Source organism: Bos taurus, chromosome 13, assembly GCF_002263795.3.
Source record: "Bos taurus isolate L1 Dominette 01449 registration number 42190680 breed Hereford chromosome 13, ARS-UCD2.0, whole genome shotgun sequence".
Lineage (NCBI taxonomy): Eukaryota > Metazoa > Chordata > Mammalia > Artiodactyla > Bovidae > Bos > Bos taurus.
The window spans coordinates 17,828,004-17,844,058 of record NC_037340.1 but is presented as its reverse complement, the minus strand read 5'-3'; the positions used below and the strand labels follow the sequence as shown (position 1 = coordinate 17,844,058).

The 16,055-nt window shown below is 39.3% G+C and overlaps 1 protein-coding gene across 15 annotated transcripts in view; it reads right to left on the bottom strand.

Moving 5' to 3' along the window:
* Positions 1-15,549, bottom strand: part of ABI1 (abl interactor 1) — an 87,851-nt gene extending 72,302 nt beyond the window's left edge. For 13 of the 15 annotated variants that reach the window (XM_059892739.1, XM_059892740.1, XM_005214262.5 and 10 more), the window contains exon 1: positions 15,314-15,469. In XM_059892739.1, coding sequence (XP_059748722.1) covers positions 15,314-15,430 — 117 coding nt within the window. In that variant the 5' untranslated portion in view covers positions 15,431-15,469. Of the gene's footprint in view, positions 1-3,540; positions 3,836-15,313 lie in introns of those variants that run through there. The other 2 variants (NM_001076241.2, XM_059892736.1) reach the window with 2 other exon arrangements.
* Between the last annotated feature and the right edge of the window lie 506 nt (positions 15,550-16,055).

Here is a 16,055-nt window from a genome sequence, read left to right as displayed (position 1 = left end):
GAAATACTGATATTACCTGGCCCTTTGGGAAAACACTGACCACTCTTGCTCTGGAACAGAGATTTCCAACCTGAAGTGGATAATGACATTCCCAGTGAGCTTTTTAAAAAATTCCAGAGCCCTAGACCCAACCTAATCCTTACCTCCCCTCTAAAAAGATTACAATTTAATTGGCCTAGGGGTAGGACCATTAGCTATTACCATACCAACAGAAACATGTGTACAATAAAACAGGAAAATATACAAGATAAAAATCAGGATACCCAATAATACAGAAGATAAAGGCAGGACCCTAATACACAGACCACAGAGACCACAGAGAACTACATGATAAACTGGAGCCATAAGTCTGGCTCTGATCTCCACGAGTCTGCAAAGAAACAAGATCACTATAGGATTTACAGTATCCGTGAGGTCAAAACATTTTGGTGAAACTCAATTTTTTTCTAAGACTTCAGCCTGACTGTAAAAGGAAAGCTTTATTATAATTTTTCTCTGGATTATGAACATATTTATTCTTCTCACCTTACCTCTTAGCCCAAAAAACAACAGCCCAAAAAACAAACAAAAATCCTCAGAGTGGCAGGATTTCATACAGACAGTACCCTGCTCCCTGCCTGCCTTTCTTCTCTTTTTGGCGGGGGGTTGGGATGGGGTGGGGTGGAGAGTGAGGCAGGAGGAGTAGGGAGAATAAGGATGAGTGTGAAAGAAATGCACCACTAAACTGGAGATAAGGTGGCTCTATATTCCACATTATTAAATACAAATAATAAGCCCACTAATGCAAGGAGTCCCCAAGTTATGACACATGGTTGATACAAAAGTGATTTATTCAGACCTGTAATTCATTTCTGCTACATTTACCCACTTTTGAATGACATCTGTTGATTATACCAAATGGGTCCACACAAAAGAACAGAGTATATATCAGGACATAGCAAAAGCACAATTTTACCTTAACAATGTTACCTTACATTTAAAATGTGGTTTCTCTGTTTTCCAAGCTGGGAAACACTACACTGGTTTTCTACAGTTGAAGGACAGTAGTTGAGGGATATTTTTGACCAAGCCTTCATCTCCCCCACTACCCTCCCTGGCAACTGACACTATCAAAATCAAACAACTTTCAGCTCTTTCAAATGTGCCCTGGTGCACATTTTGTACTTACTACCTAGATCCCTCGCTTGTCAACCTCCCCTTCCGTGTTACTCATGACTCAGACAAACTCACGCTATGAGGCATTCAAACTTCCCTGAAACCCCCAAACACTGCTCTGTTCCTTAAAATTCTCTCTACAAGATCCTTTCTGAAAGGGGGAGTTCTCAATCCACATGTCTAAAAATGCAGCGATCTGTAACACAGATTATGACAGAACATCAGTTAACATCAGAAGGAGAAACTTGCCCCTCGCCTCCTGACCCAACAGTACACAGCCAAGAACTCAGGGTCCCTCCCTTTCCTCTCTCCTGCTCCCCTGCTGCCCACGCTGCCAGCTAACATCAAGCCATATTCCTATTCTCCAGCCCACTGCTCTGCCAATCAATTCAACTGTGGAGGAGTAAAAGCTGGAGTGTGGTGGAACCAACTGTGTACTAACAGCTGAAAAAGAGGTCTATAGATTCACTTCTGTGACTGCAAATTACTTTCTGTGGGCGTACTAGCTTTATGCTGGAGAACGGTTCCAGGTAAAATAAGTCATCTCTGAGTTCTCCCTTTCCTATCAACCGTATCCCCTTTACCAAGCTTCCTGATTCTTCTGGCACCTATTCCGTCCTTTTCTCTCTTAACTACAGCTATCTCAATTCAAGAAATACCCTTTATGTGTGGACAAATGCAACCGTCCTCTACCTGGTCACTCTGCATCCTCATCCTCCGAGCAAAAAGTGCAACGATACAAAACAGACTGACATTGGTTGGGAGGAGAGGTAGGTAGGCAAATGGGAAGGAGGAGGAAGGGGGACTTTCGGTTCTGCTTTGACTGCAACTGAATTATGAGAATCTTTTACAGCGATCTTTTCATTACCTATGTGCTCCTTAAAAAAAAAATGCTGCTTGACATTTGTTCTTTGCATAAGCAAAATTCTACTGACTGCCAAAACTAAAACCAAAAACCTTTCAAAAGCAACAATTTTCTTCCATACAGAATGTTTCCTCTTCCCAAAATTTAAGGCTTTATAAGCTATGGTTCAATGATTTTTCACATAACTATACTACATATAATATTGACATCACAACACCTAGCAAAGAGTCTTTTACAGAGAATGCAATTAATAACTATTTTTTGAGCATGAAATAACTATTTGTTGAGTTACTTTTAAAACAGTTCTACAGCCTCAAACACTCTTCCTTCTAGCAAAGAAAAATAAGTAGTCACAGCCTATCACAACAATTCCAGGCACAAGAAAATTCAGATAATTCACCACCACTCACTATCATCATGCAAGACCAGCCTCCCCCATCTCCTCTTGAGCTCTTTCCAATCCATACGTACTCCAGCCTCCTTCCAATCTGTTCTCCACTCTAAACACGAGTCATCTTTAAAAAGTAAAAATGATAATGCCATCCCATTGCTTAAAATTCTCAATGTCTTCTTATCAGCTTCAGAAAAAAAGACCAACACCCTTAACACAGCCTATAAAACCTTAATGATCTGGTCCTCACCTAACTCCTCTCAGATCACTACCCTCTCTCTGCTCACTATACTTTAGAGCACAAGGGTTTATATTAATAACTCATTCAAAATCATTCTGCCTTCCCTCACCTTTGGGCCTGCACATATAATGCTCCTGGTTCCCTCTGGTAGGGACAGCGCTGTTCCTTCCCTCACAATTTCTTGGTTAACTATCAATATAGCCACCCTTCAGATCTCCATCCCAGCGTTCCTTCCTTGGTTTGCCAGGCTAGGTGGAACCACCTGACAGGACACTCTCATGTCAACATGTGTTTCCCCAGATAAAATTTATTACAGCACATGATTTGATTAGTGAGGGAGGCAGAAATTATATCTGATTCGCAAAATACACTCAGGGCATAATAGGCAGTCAAAAATTGCTGAATAAGTAAATAGGGGACAAACTAATATATTCTGTAATACAATGAAGTACATTACATATAATTATGCATGTTTCATTTTACTGGGCATTCCCATGGTTCCAAACTTAGAAACTTGTAAAAATCTGCCTGTTTTCTTTAGGATTTTTATGGCATTCTCTGATTATTCTGAAAGAATGGGAGTATCACCAGTCTGTCTCCCTAAGCAAGCTCTGAATATGATTAATTATTAATTGTAATGAAACATGGAGCTGAAAACAAAAAGACTTCTCAACCTTTATGAAAGAGAGATGGATTAATCCAAAGTTTTTTTTATTAAAAATATAAAAAAAGCCTAAGAGGAAAAATGCCAGAGAAAGAGCTGAAACAAAACAAAAAGCCAGTTTTTGTTGTTGTTGTTGTTGTTGTTGTTTTTTTACTTTTTCTCCCACTTTAGTTGGGTTTCTTTTAAGACATAAATAAATCAGTACAGAAAAGGGATATATGTACCATCAGATCAGATCAGTCGCTCAGTCGTGTCCGACTCTTTGCAACCCTGTGAATCGCAGCACGCCAAGCCTCCCTGTCCATCATCAACTCCCGGAGTTCACTGAGACTCACGTCCATCGAGTCAGTGATGCCATCCAGCCATCTCATCCTCTGTCGTCCCCTTTTCGTCCTGCCCCCAATCCCTCCCAGCATCAGAGTCTTTTCCAGTGAGTCAACTCTTCGCATGAGGTGGCCATAGGTAATATCAACAACGGATTTCTTCAAATCTAATTTGGAACATACTCAAATTAGAAAAAAATTAAATGATTACTATAAACAATTTAAGATCAGTGTTTCATATTACTTTATAAAAATCATATAATGTAAACAACTTCCTATTAATCAAATAAATTTATTCAAACAAATTACCAAACTTTGGACTTGGGTAAGATTTGGAGAAAACAGATATATGAAACTAAAACTATTTGGAAATTAGTGCTGAAAAGTAAAATATACAGAGGAAAACTAACACCCAGAATATAAGAAACTATCAAAAATGATTAAAACAGAATATGCTGTATTAACAGAATTCTTGCAGAAGGAACTTGATGTTAAGCCTTCTAAACCAACTATTCATATCAAAGTTTCTCCAAGTGTGGTCTGCAGGCTACTGAGGATCCCTCACACCCTTTCAGGAGATTCGCAAGGTCAAAACTATTGTTTTCATAGTAATACTAACGCTATTTGCCTGTTTTTCTGACAAGATGTCTTTCAATATTCTGTGTAACAAAAGGAAAAATACTTTAAAATAATTCTGCTGCATTCAAGTATAATAGGAAAAAACACTTGTGCAAGCTAAGTAAGTCATTTTTCCATGGAACTTCAAAAAACAACTTTAAAAACTACGTGTTACCTCGAAAGACAACTGACAAACTATGGTTAATCAGACTGGACATTTGGCAGACATCTTCCTTAAAGTGAATGAAGTAAGCCTATCATTTCAAGGAAAATTCTTGTTTGTTTTGTTTGGCAATGTTTGTTGCCAACAGTAAAATTCGAGCTTTCAAGTAAACATTAGAATTTTGGAAACCTTTAATCCACCAATGTGAGCTTGGAAGCTTTTCAATACTTAAGACTCATGAAGATCTACAGTGATATTAATGAATGTGATTTTTTTTTTAATATCCTATAATGGAATGGGTCAACATTCAGAAGGATCCACATAACTAAGTGAACAAATATTTTCCATCCAAATGACCCATGCAATAATTTTTAATGTACTGGAGTATAAAATGTTGACATTGTTTCAGAATCCACACTGCAACAAACCATTAAGAACTACTATCTAAGTTTCGATACAATATCAAACAAAATTATCCACAGTTCTATACATGGACTATTAAAATACTTCTCTTTTTCAAACTACATAAGTGTATGAAGCCAGATTTTTCCCATATACTTCAACCAAAATAAAGTATCACAATAGGTTGAATGCGGAAGTAGATACGAGAATTTAGTTGTCTTCCAGCCACACACTGGAGAAGGCAGTGGCACCCCACTCTAGCGCTCTTGCCTGGAGAATCCCATGGACGGAGGAGACTGGAAGGCTGTGTCCATGAGGTCGCTGAGGATCAGACACAACTAAGCGACTTCACTTTCACTTTTCACTTTCATGCATTGGAGAAGGAAATGGCAACCCACTCTATTGTTCTTGCCTGGGGAGTCTTGATGGGGGAGCCTGGTGGGCTGCCATCTATGGGGTTGCACAGAGTCGGACACGACTAAAGTGACTTAGCAGCAGCAGCAGCCACACACTAAAGAGATTTGGAGTCATAAAACTATGCCACTCTTTTCAAACTTTTTTTTGTTTTGGAAACCTATGGATATTTTTCAAAATATTACTATTTATATTATTTATGTTAAAACCCATCACATGTTATTTTAAACGAATTAATAAATGTTTTAAATTTCTCCATTTTAATTTTTGATACAGTACATACTGATAAATATAACCCATCTAAAAAACGTTCTCTGGGGTCTTTGGCTTTTTTTAGGAGTATAAAGGAGTCCTGAGACCTTTACATTTCGATACGGTTGATATATACTGTGAAGAGATAAAGACAAAGACGTTCTAATTTAACACAATCTCACTTATATTTTCTATCCTCAGTAAGACTGAACTTATTTATTCAATGACAAAGTAAACATTTCAACATACAAAACAGAAGGAATAAGTGGAAGTAAATCAGAGGGTTTTTAAGAGGAAACTGAAGAAATAACTCAGAAACAAACACATGAAAAGCACCGGAATTACAAGACTAAAAAGTCAGAAGCAAACTAATAAAAACCATCAGAACTGCAATTGGACATAATCTAGTTTAAACTTGTCCTTTTACAGAAGATAAGAGTTAGCAGAAGGAAATGGCAATCCACTCCAGTATTCTTGCCTGGGAAATCCCAAAGACAGAGGAGCCTAGTGGGCTACAGTCCATGGGACTGCAGAGTCAGACATGACTTAGTAACTAAATATCAAGAACAAAAGAGTTAAAGGTTGGTTAAAATACAACTAATTCGTGATAGAATGAGGATGAGAACTAACCTTCCAGACTCCCTGAATAGTCCGTGTAAACTTTCCCGAGCTCACATACCAGGCAACGGGCAGGCACTGGAGACATGGGCATGAACAAGACAAACCTGGCACACCTGCTTTCTTGGAGATCAGCGTCCTGTCAAACAGATGTAACGCGTGCACAGAGGAAACACACTGGATTCTAGGGGAGCACGGAACGGAGTATAAACTGAGCTCGGAGGGAAGAGATCTCTAAGAAAGTAACCTCGTTACTGTCATCTACCAACATCCTCATCACTCCCTCTTTTGCTAAGGACTCATTAATTCATCACCATTCCTGTCATTATTATTAGTGATGTCAACATTCACTCAGATAATCCACCCCAAACCCTGGCCTCTCAGTCTCCAGACTTCCTGAACTAAAACATTTTTTTCTTTATCACTGTCAAAACCCGCCATGGTCATCACTAGTATTTACACCATTTTCAAAAATCTAGATTTTTAAAAATCCTGTATTCTGAACATCCAATTTCTTCTTGTATCTCTGCAGTTCACCTGCTCTAGCACCTCAATTTAAACAATCCTTAGATTTCACAGGACTTCCCATTCACTAATTGTCCCAGTTTTTCACTATCTACTTTGCAACTAAGATGTGCTCCAAGTATAAAATACACATCAAATTCCAAAGACTTGGTACTTTAAAAAGAACGCAAATATCTCATTAACAAACTCTGTTGATTACTTATTGAAATAATTATATTTTGGATGCACTGAGTAAATAAAATGTTATTAAAATTAATTTCAACCTATTTCTCTATACTTTAATATGGCTATTATAAAAATTTTAAATTAGATATGGGACTCACATTATAGTTCTATGAGGCAGTGGTAATCTATTCTGTGATGACTCCTAAATGTGGATCTCTAACTCTGACTCCTCCTTAAACTCCAGAAGGACTATCTACCTAGCCTATCTACTTCACTGTCAAATCTAATGCGGACTGAACACACATCCACAAGTGCACTCTTGATAGCCCCCCACCCATGTGTAGCCATCCACTGACACAGTTACGAAAATAATTCCGACTAGGAGTCATCCTTCAATTCCTCTTTCCCTCATACCGCATAGTCAATCCATCAGTAAGCCCTATTCAGCTCTGCCTTAAAAACGGCCAACCTCTCTCCCCTGAATTCCTCAACCCATAACAAAGTACAAGCAATTCTCATTCTTTGCCCGGACTAGTATAATAATACCCTTCCTCCTGGAAATTCTGCTCTTGCTTTCCCTTCAGTATGTTTTCCACTCAGTTGCCTGAATGATTCTTTCAAAAAGTAAATTAAGTACTGCAATGATAATCCCATCACACCTGGAATAAAATCCAACCACTTTTCAAGGCCTACATGTGATCTGACCCCTGACAATCTCTCTGACTCTCTCCCACCAGTCTCCTTCTCATTACCCTGTAGACATTACCCTTAGAGAGATTTTTCCCATCTCAGAGCCTCTGAACTTGCCTTTTTCCTAGATCCTCACAGGGAAGATGCCCTATCCTCCAGGTCTCATTTCAAAGGTCACCTCCATAGAGTGTCACTTCCTCCTGCCCAATCCCAGGTTTCTGCATCCTGTCACCCTATTTAACTTTCCAAACAGCACTTCTCCCTATGTGAAAGTCTGTTTTTTTTTTAGGGAGGGGGGGTTGGGGATCCTCTGTCCCCTCCCCTCTATAATGAAAACTTCCTAAGGGTAGGAACTTGGCCTCACTTACTATTTTATCTGTGGTACCTGGAAGGTACTCAAAAGATTTGGATCAAATGAAGAACGATGAATGAATGTGGTAATTTTTCACCTGAACTACAAGACCTGACACATAAGTGATATTTAGACCAAGACGAACAATTTTTCTAGTTAGAGAACACCATTTGCAAAGGTAGAGAAGAATCAAATTTCAAAAAACTGAAAGGGCGTTATGACTGGTAAGACTAGAGCAACAGAATGAACATAGCAAGACTAGAAAGACGGGAGCTATATCATATATGGCCTGACAGGCCTCACTGCGAGGCTGCATATTTATGAAGAATCACTGACTAACTTTTAAGCAGGGGAGTGACATGATCAGATTTCCATTTTGAAAGTGCCGGTTAAGCCACAGTGTGGATAATGGGGATGTGATCAGAGGGGATATGTGGTAATGTAAAGACAGAAGCTAGAGCAGTTGCTAAGCTTTACACTAGGGTAGTACAATGGAGACAGAGAAGACTAATTTAAAGAGAGGTTTAAGAGGAAGAATCAACAGGACGTGGTACAGATCAATCAGTGGTGGTAGTTGGGTAAGGAGGTGCCAGGGAAGCATAATGGAGGAGCCAAGAGATGAATAAACAAAATGTGGTATTATATACACACACTAGAGTATTACTCAGCCATAAAAAGGAATACAGTACTAACACATGCTAACAAGTGAATGAACCAAGCTTAAAAATATTACACCTAATACAAGTCAAAGAGACACAAAAGGCCACATATTGTATAATTCCATTCATATGAAATATATAGAATAAGTAAATTAATAGACACAAGGCAAATTGGTGGATCCCAAGTGCTGGGGGCAGGGTGGTTGAGATGGGGACAACCTGCTTAACAGTCTCAGGCTTTTCTGAGGAGCAATGAAAATGTTTTAGAATACATCAAGGCAGTGGTTGCATAACATTGAATGTACTAAATACCACTGAACTGTATACTTTAAAATTCCTGGTTTTATATTATATGACTTATAGCTCAATTTCTAAAACTGCATTATGAAGCAAATAATATAGCAATATTCTAATCAATCTATGGCAGGAGTTACTAACAAAACTGGTTGTAAATTTAAAATATATTAACAATTCTGAAGCTCTCTACTCCTTACTGTCATAAATAAACTATAGTAACATTCATTATCTTTTTCCCCACATATAGCAGTTGTGCAGTGGATTTAATAAGACTTTTATCTTGTAGAGATACATATTAAAATATTTATGGATGAGACGATATGTCAAAGATGGACTTTACCAGAACAGTAAAGAGACAGGAGAGGATGATAGATGGCCATGAGCTGGCAATCATTAAAGCCAGATGATGAACATTTGGGGGTATCATTACACTATTCTCTTTATTTTTGAGTACATTTGAAATTTACTATGCTAAAAATTAGTAAAATAAGACTTCAGGGCTTCCCTGGTGGCTCCACCTGCCAATGCAGGAGATGTGAGTTTGAACCCCGATTCAGGAAGATCCCACATGCCATGGAGCAACTAAGCCCATGCGCCAAACACACATAACATTCCTTAGGATGTTTTGGTTTTAGGTTTTTTTCACAAATACTAGTTCACTACCAACTACATCTCAGAAAACTTCATTTTGTAAATGAAGAAAATTGGTAAATTAGTTAAGCGTACCTATTTGAGTACTTTAAAAAACTTCAAGTCTCCTTTCTATGGAATTAAAGTATGTGTCAGCTATTTGCTTTAAAAACAAAATCCAGTAATCACTATTTTCCAAATGCCTTATCTTCTTAATTTTGCAGTTAAAAAAAAATCCCTTATTTTTAGCATGATGTCGTATTAAATAAATATTAAGGTCTAAAAAGTTTTTAGTTCCAGGGCTTGACTTCTTTATTCTTCAAAATATTCTTCAAAAACCAAGCCGTAATTTCAGTAAAAGTTATAATCAACAATAAAAGGCATTAGAAAAAATACACAGCTCCCCCCAAATTCAAACTTTTTAAATGCTCCAAAATTAGCTTTTAACTATGACTTTTACCTTACTTTTTGTACTACCACTATTTTCATGGAATTACAGTCTGTATCTCTTCTAATATTTGACTCAACCTCTTGTCCCAGTATTAGCATCTTCCTCTCTGGCTAATACATTCTTGTCTGCTAACTCACAAATGCCTAATTCCTAGAATATAATTTAACCTAAGATAAACAGTTATCCTAAATAGCCCTAGAGGGACTTCCCCAGCCATCCAGTGCTTAAGACTATGCTTCCACTGCTGATCCCTCTTCAGGGAACTAAGATCCTATATGTCAATAAATAAATAAATAGCACTGATCAGAACTCAAATGGCCCAAACATCTCTTTTCTACTTTAAGGAGTATTAGCATTCACCACCTATCAGAACCAACTGGAGAAAGCACACACACAGAAGAGGAATTACAAAAGTGTTCTTATTTGAAGGGATTATTTCAACAATTTTCTAAAAAACAAAAAAAAAACCACTTCTCTCCAAAAGACAAAAACAAGCTAAAACTGAGAATCTAATCACAGACCAGAACTAGATCACAGTATCACATGTAAAGTTCTTAGTGGTACTGTAGTTACAAAGTGAAAAAAAGATGTTTGTTTTAATACAAACATTCAAATGATATGCAGCCGTAAAGAATATTCAGTACTCTTGAGAGCATCAGTAAGAACTGGCATAAAACTCCACTCTTACAAATGGACTTTCTTTAAGACCTAACATGCAAGGTCAGATTCTGCCTGTTTAGTGGCAGCACTGTGTTAGTTGCTCGGTCATATCCAACTCTTTGAGACCTCATGGACTCCTCCGTCCATGGGATTCTCAAAGCAAGAATGGGTTGCCGTTAATGTTCAATTAATGTTATGACACGATATAGGTCAATCTAACAATTAACTGAGGAATTTCCATAAAATTATCTAAAATTCCATTCTGTTTATTGAGATATAACACTACTAGTTTCAGGTGTGCAATATAATAATTCATTATTATTTGTATATATTGCAAAATGATCACCACAGTAAGTCCAGTTAACCATCACCACACAAATTTACAAGTTTTCTTTCTTATACTGAGAACTTTTAAGATTTACACTCCTAGCAATTACACAATATTAACTAGAATCACCATGTTGAGCATTACTAAACCCTAATTCATGTATTATAGATTTCCAAACTACATCTCTAATTTCTCTAATTTTTCAAACTACTGTTTTACTCAAACTTTCAAGTACAATTAAGATTTCTACCATTTCTAACCTGTCCTCATCTCTGCAATCATCCTGACTGTCTTTACCTGAACACAATTTGTGTGGAAATCAGAACTACTCGAAATATTTCAAGACGTTTTTTGTTTTGTTAACGTCTACTAATTTTTCTAAAAATTTCCTTATCACAATTGCAAAGCTGATTCAGAAGAGGAAAAAAAAAAAAGGCAAAAACACACAAGAAAGGAAAAGGGACCAGTGAGCTCAGTGAAAAACGAGCCTACAACTCCTGTAATTCAATACTTCAAGTGCCAAAGCTACTGTATTTTGTGATTCAGGCAAGTTGCCAAATTACAAACATACCTGTTCTTATAGTATAGCGTGGAATTCAGAGGAAACAATAGTTAAATAGTTGTGAGGATCCCAGACACAACCCACAAGAGTCTGTTTATTCCATGACGTTTCTGGACTCCTTCGCATCTATAGACAGTGTGATATGGAAAGAGTATGGCTTTTAGAGCCTGTGAGAGTTACAGAGAAATCCTGACTGCCAATCCCTAACTGTATGATAAAATAAAAACTGATTTATGTTTTCCGAGTCCTAATTTCTTCATTTGTAAGAGAATACTGTCTATCACAGAGTTTTTGCAAGGATTAAAGATAATACAAATCAACCAGCAAAGACTGGGACAGAGTAGGTACTCAATAAGCAAAGCAGGTGTCTTACTCTTCCCTTTTCTATTACCCTCTTCATACATTCTTTTTATCCACTTCGGATGCAGAATCAGAAAATCTGGGTTTGATTCCAGGCGCTATCTCATACATGATATGGAACTTTAGGCTAGGTATTCAATGTCTCAGTACCTCAGATTGCTCATTTGTTTAAAAAAGAAAAGGAAAGGAGAAAGAAAAAGATCACAGAATTACTGTAATACCTAAGTGACATCACTTTATAAACTGGAATAAACTATAGAGTACCAAAAGAGTCAGTTTTTACCTACTCCAAAGTGCTCCCACTCAAAAAATTACCTGCCTTCCAAGATTATCAGTCTAATGAACAAATGAATACAAATAACATCACAGGTATAGGAAATCAAGCTAAACTAAGCAGCTCACTGATGGTATCCCCTCATCCTCCCAGACTTCAGGATATACCTATTGACCCAAAAGAAGCCCCTATGGGGGGGATTCCAGAGGAAAAAATTAAAAAGTTGAGAGGTAAGTAAGACTTTCCTGTCCTTACTTAACCTATGCTGAGAAATCTTTCGTAAACAGTTTCTGCTCCTTTTAACTTGTATCTCCTTCCTACTCCCCCAGAGTCCCTATGATAAAGGCAGTATGGACCCTGAAGTGGAGTGCAGAGAACTGGCCAGAACAAATGAATTCGAGTTGAACAGTGACTGTCCTTGACATAACCACCAGAAAATTCTAACTAAGGTAGAAAAAGGCAAAGATTTTTCTTTATATCTAAATAAAATACACTATTTTGAATACTATTTTCCCTAAGAAATTCAAAAGCCCTGTCCTTTTTAAAAGATAGCAGACTCTTCTGAGGAGTTTTGCTATTAATAATAAAATTTAATAAAGTCAACAGGATCAAAAGAGCTAACAAAGTGCTCAAGGACTCAACTGCACTACAGCCAAAAGAACTTGCCAGCTAAACACCTTACCAGAACTGTACTTCCAAAGTGTAGGAAAGAAACAAAATCACAAAACTAAATTCTCAGGATGAAAATCACTCAGGCAATAATTTAACTCACCTTGGGTATAAAAAAATTCTCAAAACACAAGTGACCATATACTTTCTCCAAGTGAAGCTATGTTTACACAGGGTGTTGGCCATTACCCAGTCAGTCATAGAAGGGATACAGAGAGATCTCAAAAGACTTCCAAACGGATATTTCCAGTACTATTTGTCCCCTCTCCACAGCACCATGGCAGATCACAAAATCAGCTACCACCACATCAACTTCCACAAAGTGCATGTCATCTTTGGAGCCTGTCTGAGCCTCCTGGGAAAGCAGCTAGTGACCAGCTTCATGAGCCCAAAGGTACAAAGATAAACACTGCTGTGGGTGAATTTCATCCTTCCCTCTGCCCCCCCAGTACTTCTGAGTATCTCATTGGTGTTGAGGATCACCAAAAAAAAAAAAAAAACCAACTTGGGGCCAGTGACAGTGCATCTTAGCACCATGGTACTAACATGCTTAAAAGACCACAAGAGAAACAGAATGATTTATTTATTTACAGATATAATGAAATTTTACAGTGCTTCAAAATTACATGATGGTAGCAAGAAGGGAAAAGAAAAGGGGTCAAGGAAGAAAAAAAAACAAAAAAACAGCACACAACTACGTGAAAAAGAAACAGTCAACAGACAGGTTAAAACACGTAGCAGTTACCACACCATGTATTTGTCAGATTTCCCAACATGCAAAACAGAAAGAAACCAGCCCTTTATGAAGCGCCTGTCTGCTGACTTCTACAAAGAAATGACTTCTCTAGAACGTGGGTAATTTAACTTTCTGTGCTCTTCCTTTGGCTTTCAAAATCTTTAATATCTGCAGCAAACTGAGATTCACCTCAATTTTAAGGTTCTTCATGTGAAGTTAAATAAAACGCGTTTACTTTTAATATCGATAAACTGTAAGATAGCGTTTCTATTTGAAAACTATATTCACATTCCTACTAGATTTAAGAATATTTTCTTAAAAAAAAAAATATTTTCTTAAAAGCCAAATATAAAGTTTGCAAAAACAAGTAATACAGTAGTTGGGGCAGGCACTCAACAAGTTTATCAGTGGAATTTCTAAACTAAAAGCCTGAAAAAATTTATGAGATAAATTCCTAGTAGTGCTACTGAAAATACAATGTTACTAATATGGGAATTGAGAAATATTCAAAATATTCTGAAAACAGCATCTCCTTCTAAAAATAAAGAGGAAAAGTATTTGCCAACACAGAGACGATTGGTTCTTAAAAATGATAATCGCATGGGATGCATTTCTATAAATACTTTAGTTCTCAATTGCAATAACCCCAACCTTTCAAAGCACGTTTTGGTCATGCCTTTCCACTAACAAGCAAGTTTTTCGTGCCATTACATTGATTCAAAAGACTCTGCTACTTTTATTTGCTTCTACTGCAAACTGTTAAGTTTACGCAGTTAAAGATCTACAAACTATCACACAACATAATTCACTTTCAAACATTAAAAGCAAACAACCAACCCCTGTCATAGAAAAGTGACAAGAATTTTCTAATAAATTTACAGTAACATTTGACGTTACACTTGTAGTTCGGAGATTCATTCTGTCCATGTATTTAGGATGGAAAGAGACAAACCTCAGGAAAAAAAAGCAACCGGCGATTATACCGTTCTATTTTTACTTAAGAAGCCACCAGTTCAAGAACTTTTAGGGAAGAGAGAATATTCAAGCCATTTTTCCAAGTAGTTAAGGATAATTTGTGTTTTACACTAACGACCGCCCTAACAGTCTCTAGAATATACTGTGGTGGGGGCGGAAGTGAAATTGAAGAGAGGGAAAAAAAACCCGACTTGAAAACCGACAGGCAGGCAGATTTACAAACCTTCAATTAAAGGGAATTCGGAGGTTAACTTCTCTACGCCCTCCCTCGCTCCCCACCCGCTTCCTCCTCTCCTCGGGGAGGTCTATGTGATGTGACTCATGACCAATTTTTTTAAAAAATAAATAAATAAAAGACACACCCTCTGGGCTGAAACTGACATAATCGCCCCCACCCCACCCTCCCCCGATGCACCCCCGCTTCCCCTCCGGCTCCTGACTCTCCTCGTCCCGGCCCTCGGCTAAACGCTCAGTCGGCCGCTCCGAGACCCTCGGCCGGCGGCGGGGGACTCCGGGACGGAAGCCCAGCGGTGAAAGGCGGCTGGAGAGCAGCGCGGTCCTGGGGGCCGAGCCCGCGCGGGAGGAGGACGGCAGCGGGGCGCCGGGCTGCGGCGGCCGCGGCTCCGGGATCCCTCGCCCATTTTCTCTTTCGGCTTCTTGGGGTTTCAACCACCGCAGCCACTTCCTGTATCACAGCCCGACTTCCCCGAACCTGGCCGCTCGCTATCTACCCCGGCTGAGCTTGGGGTTGGGTCTGGGCTTTGGGGTTGCCGCTGGGGTTAGGCAGTTCCCCACCCCGCCCAGTGGGCTGGTCACTCGGGCGGCCAGTGGCGGGTCCTCGGCCCGGCCGGCAGCGCCCGCCCGCGCGGCTCACCTGTATGTAGTTGTTTTCACAGTACTCCGCTACCCGGGTCAGGTTCTGGTAACTCTCAATCAGCGCCCTCTTGCCGGACGGGATTTCCTCCTCTAGTAACATCTGCAGCTCTGCCATTTTCCACCCCTCCGCATCGCTTCCTCTCGCGTTAAAGAGACAGAGGCAACAGCAAGGTCCGCGGAGGCTCCCAGCACCTCACAGCCCGGATACAAACCGCCTGCCCGCCCTCCCGCCTGGTATTGTGGGACAGCACCTCCTCCTCTTCCTCCTCACTTTCTCCACCCGCCTCCACCCACTTCGCGCAGGCGCGGCAAGCTCGTTCTCTCGCGAGTTTTCCTGCCTTTCCCTCCCTCTTTTCCGGACCATGGGATTTCCCCCCACTTTGGCAAGGCCTTCTGGGAATTGTAGTCTCTCCATGGCTTGCTGCACATCAAAGGCGCATGCGTCCAGGGAGGCTCCGAAAAAGACTCGGGAGGAGAGTAATGAAAGAACTAGGAAAGAGGGTGGAGGTTTAAATCCCAAGTTTCTTGACAGCTCCGGGAGATGGCGCCACAGGGTGATTCTAGAGAATGAACCGGGTTCCCCGAGAAGGCTGTGAAGCTTGGCAGAATTTGATTCACTAGGAATCAGATATTCTGACAAGGATTCAGATCAGATCAGATCAGATCAGTCGCTCAGTCGTGTCCGACTCTTTGCGACCCCATGAATCGCAGCACGCCAGGCCTCCCTGTCCATCACCAAC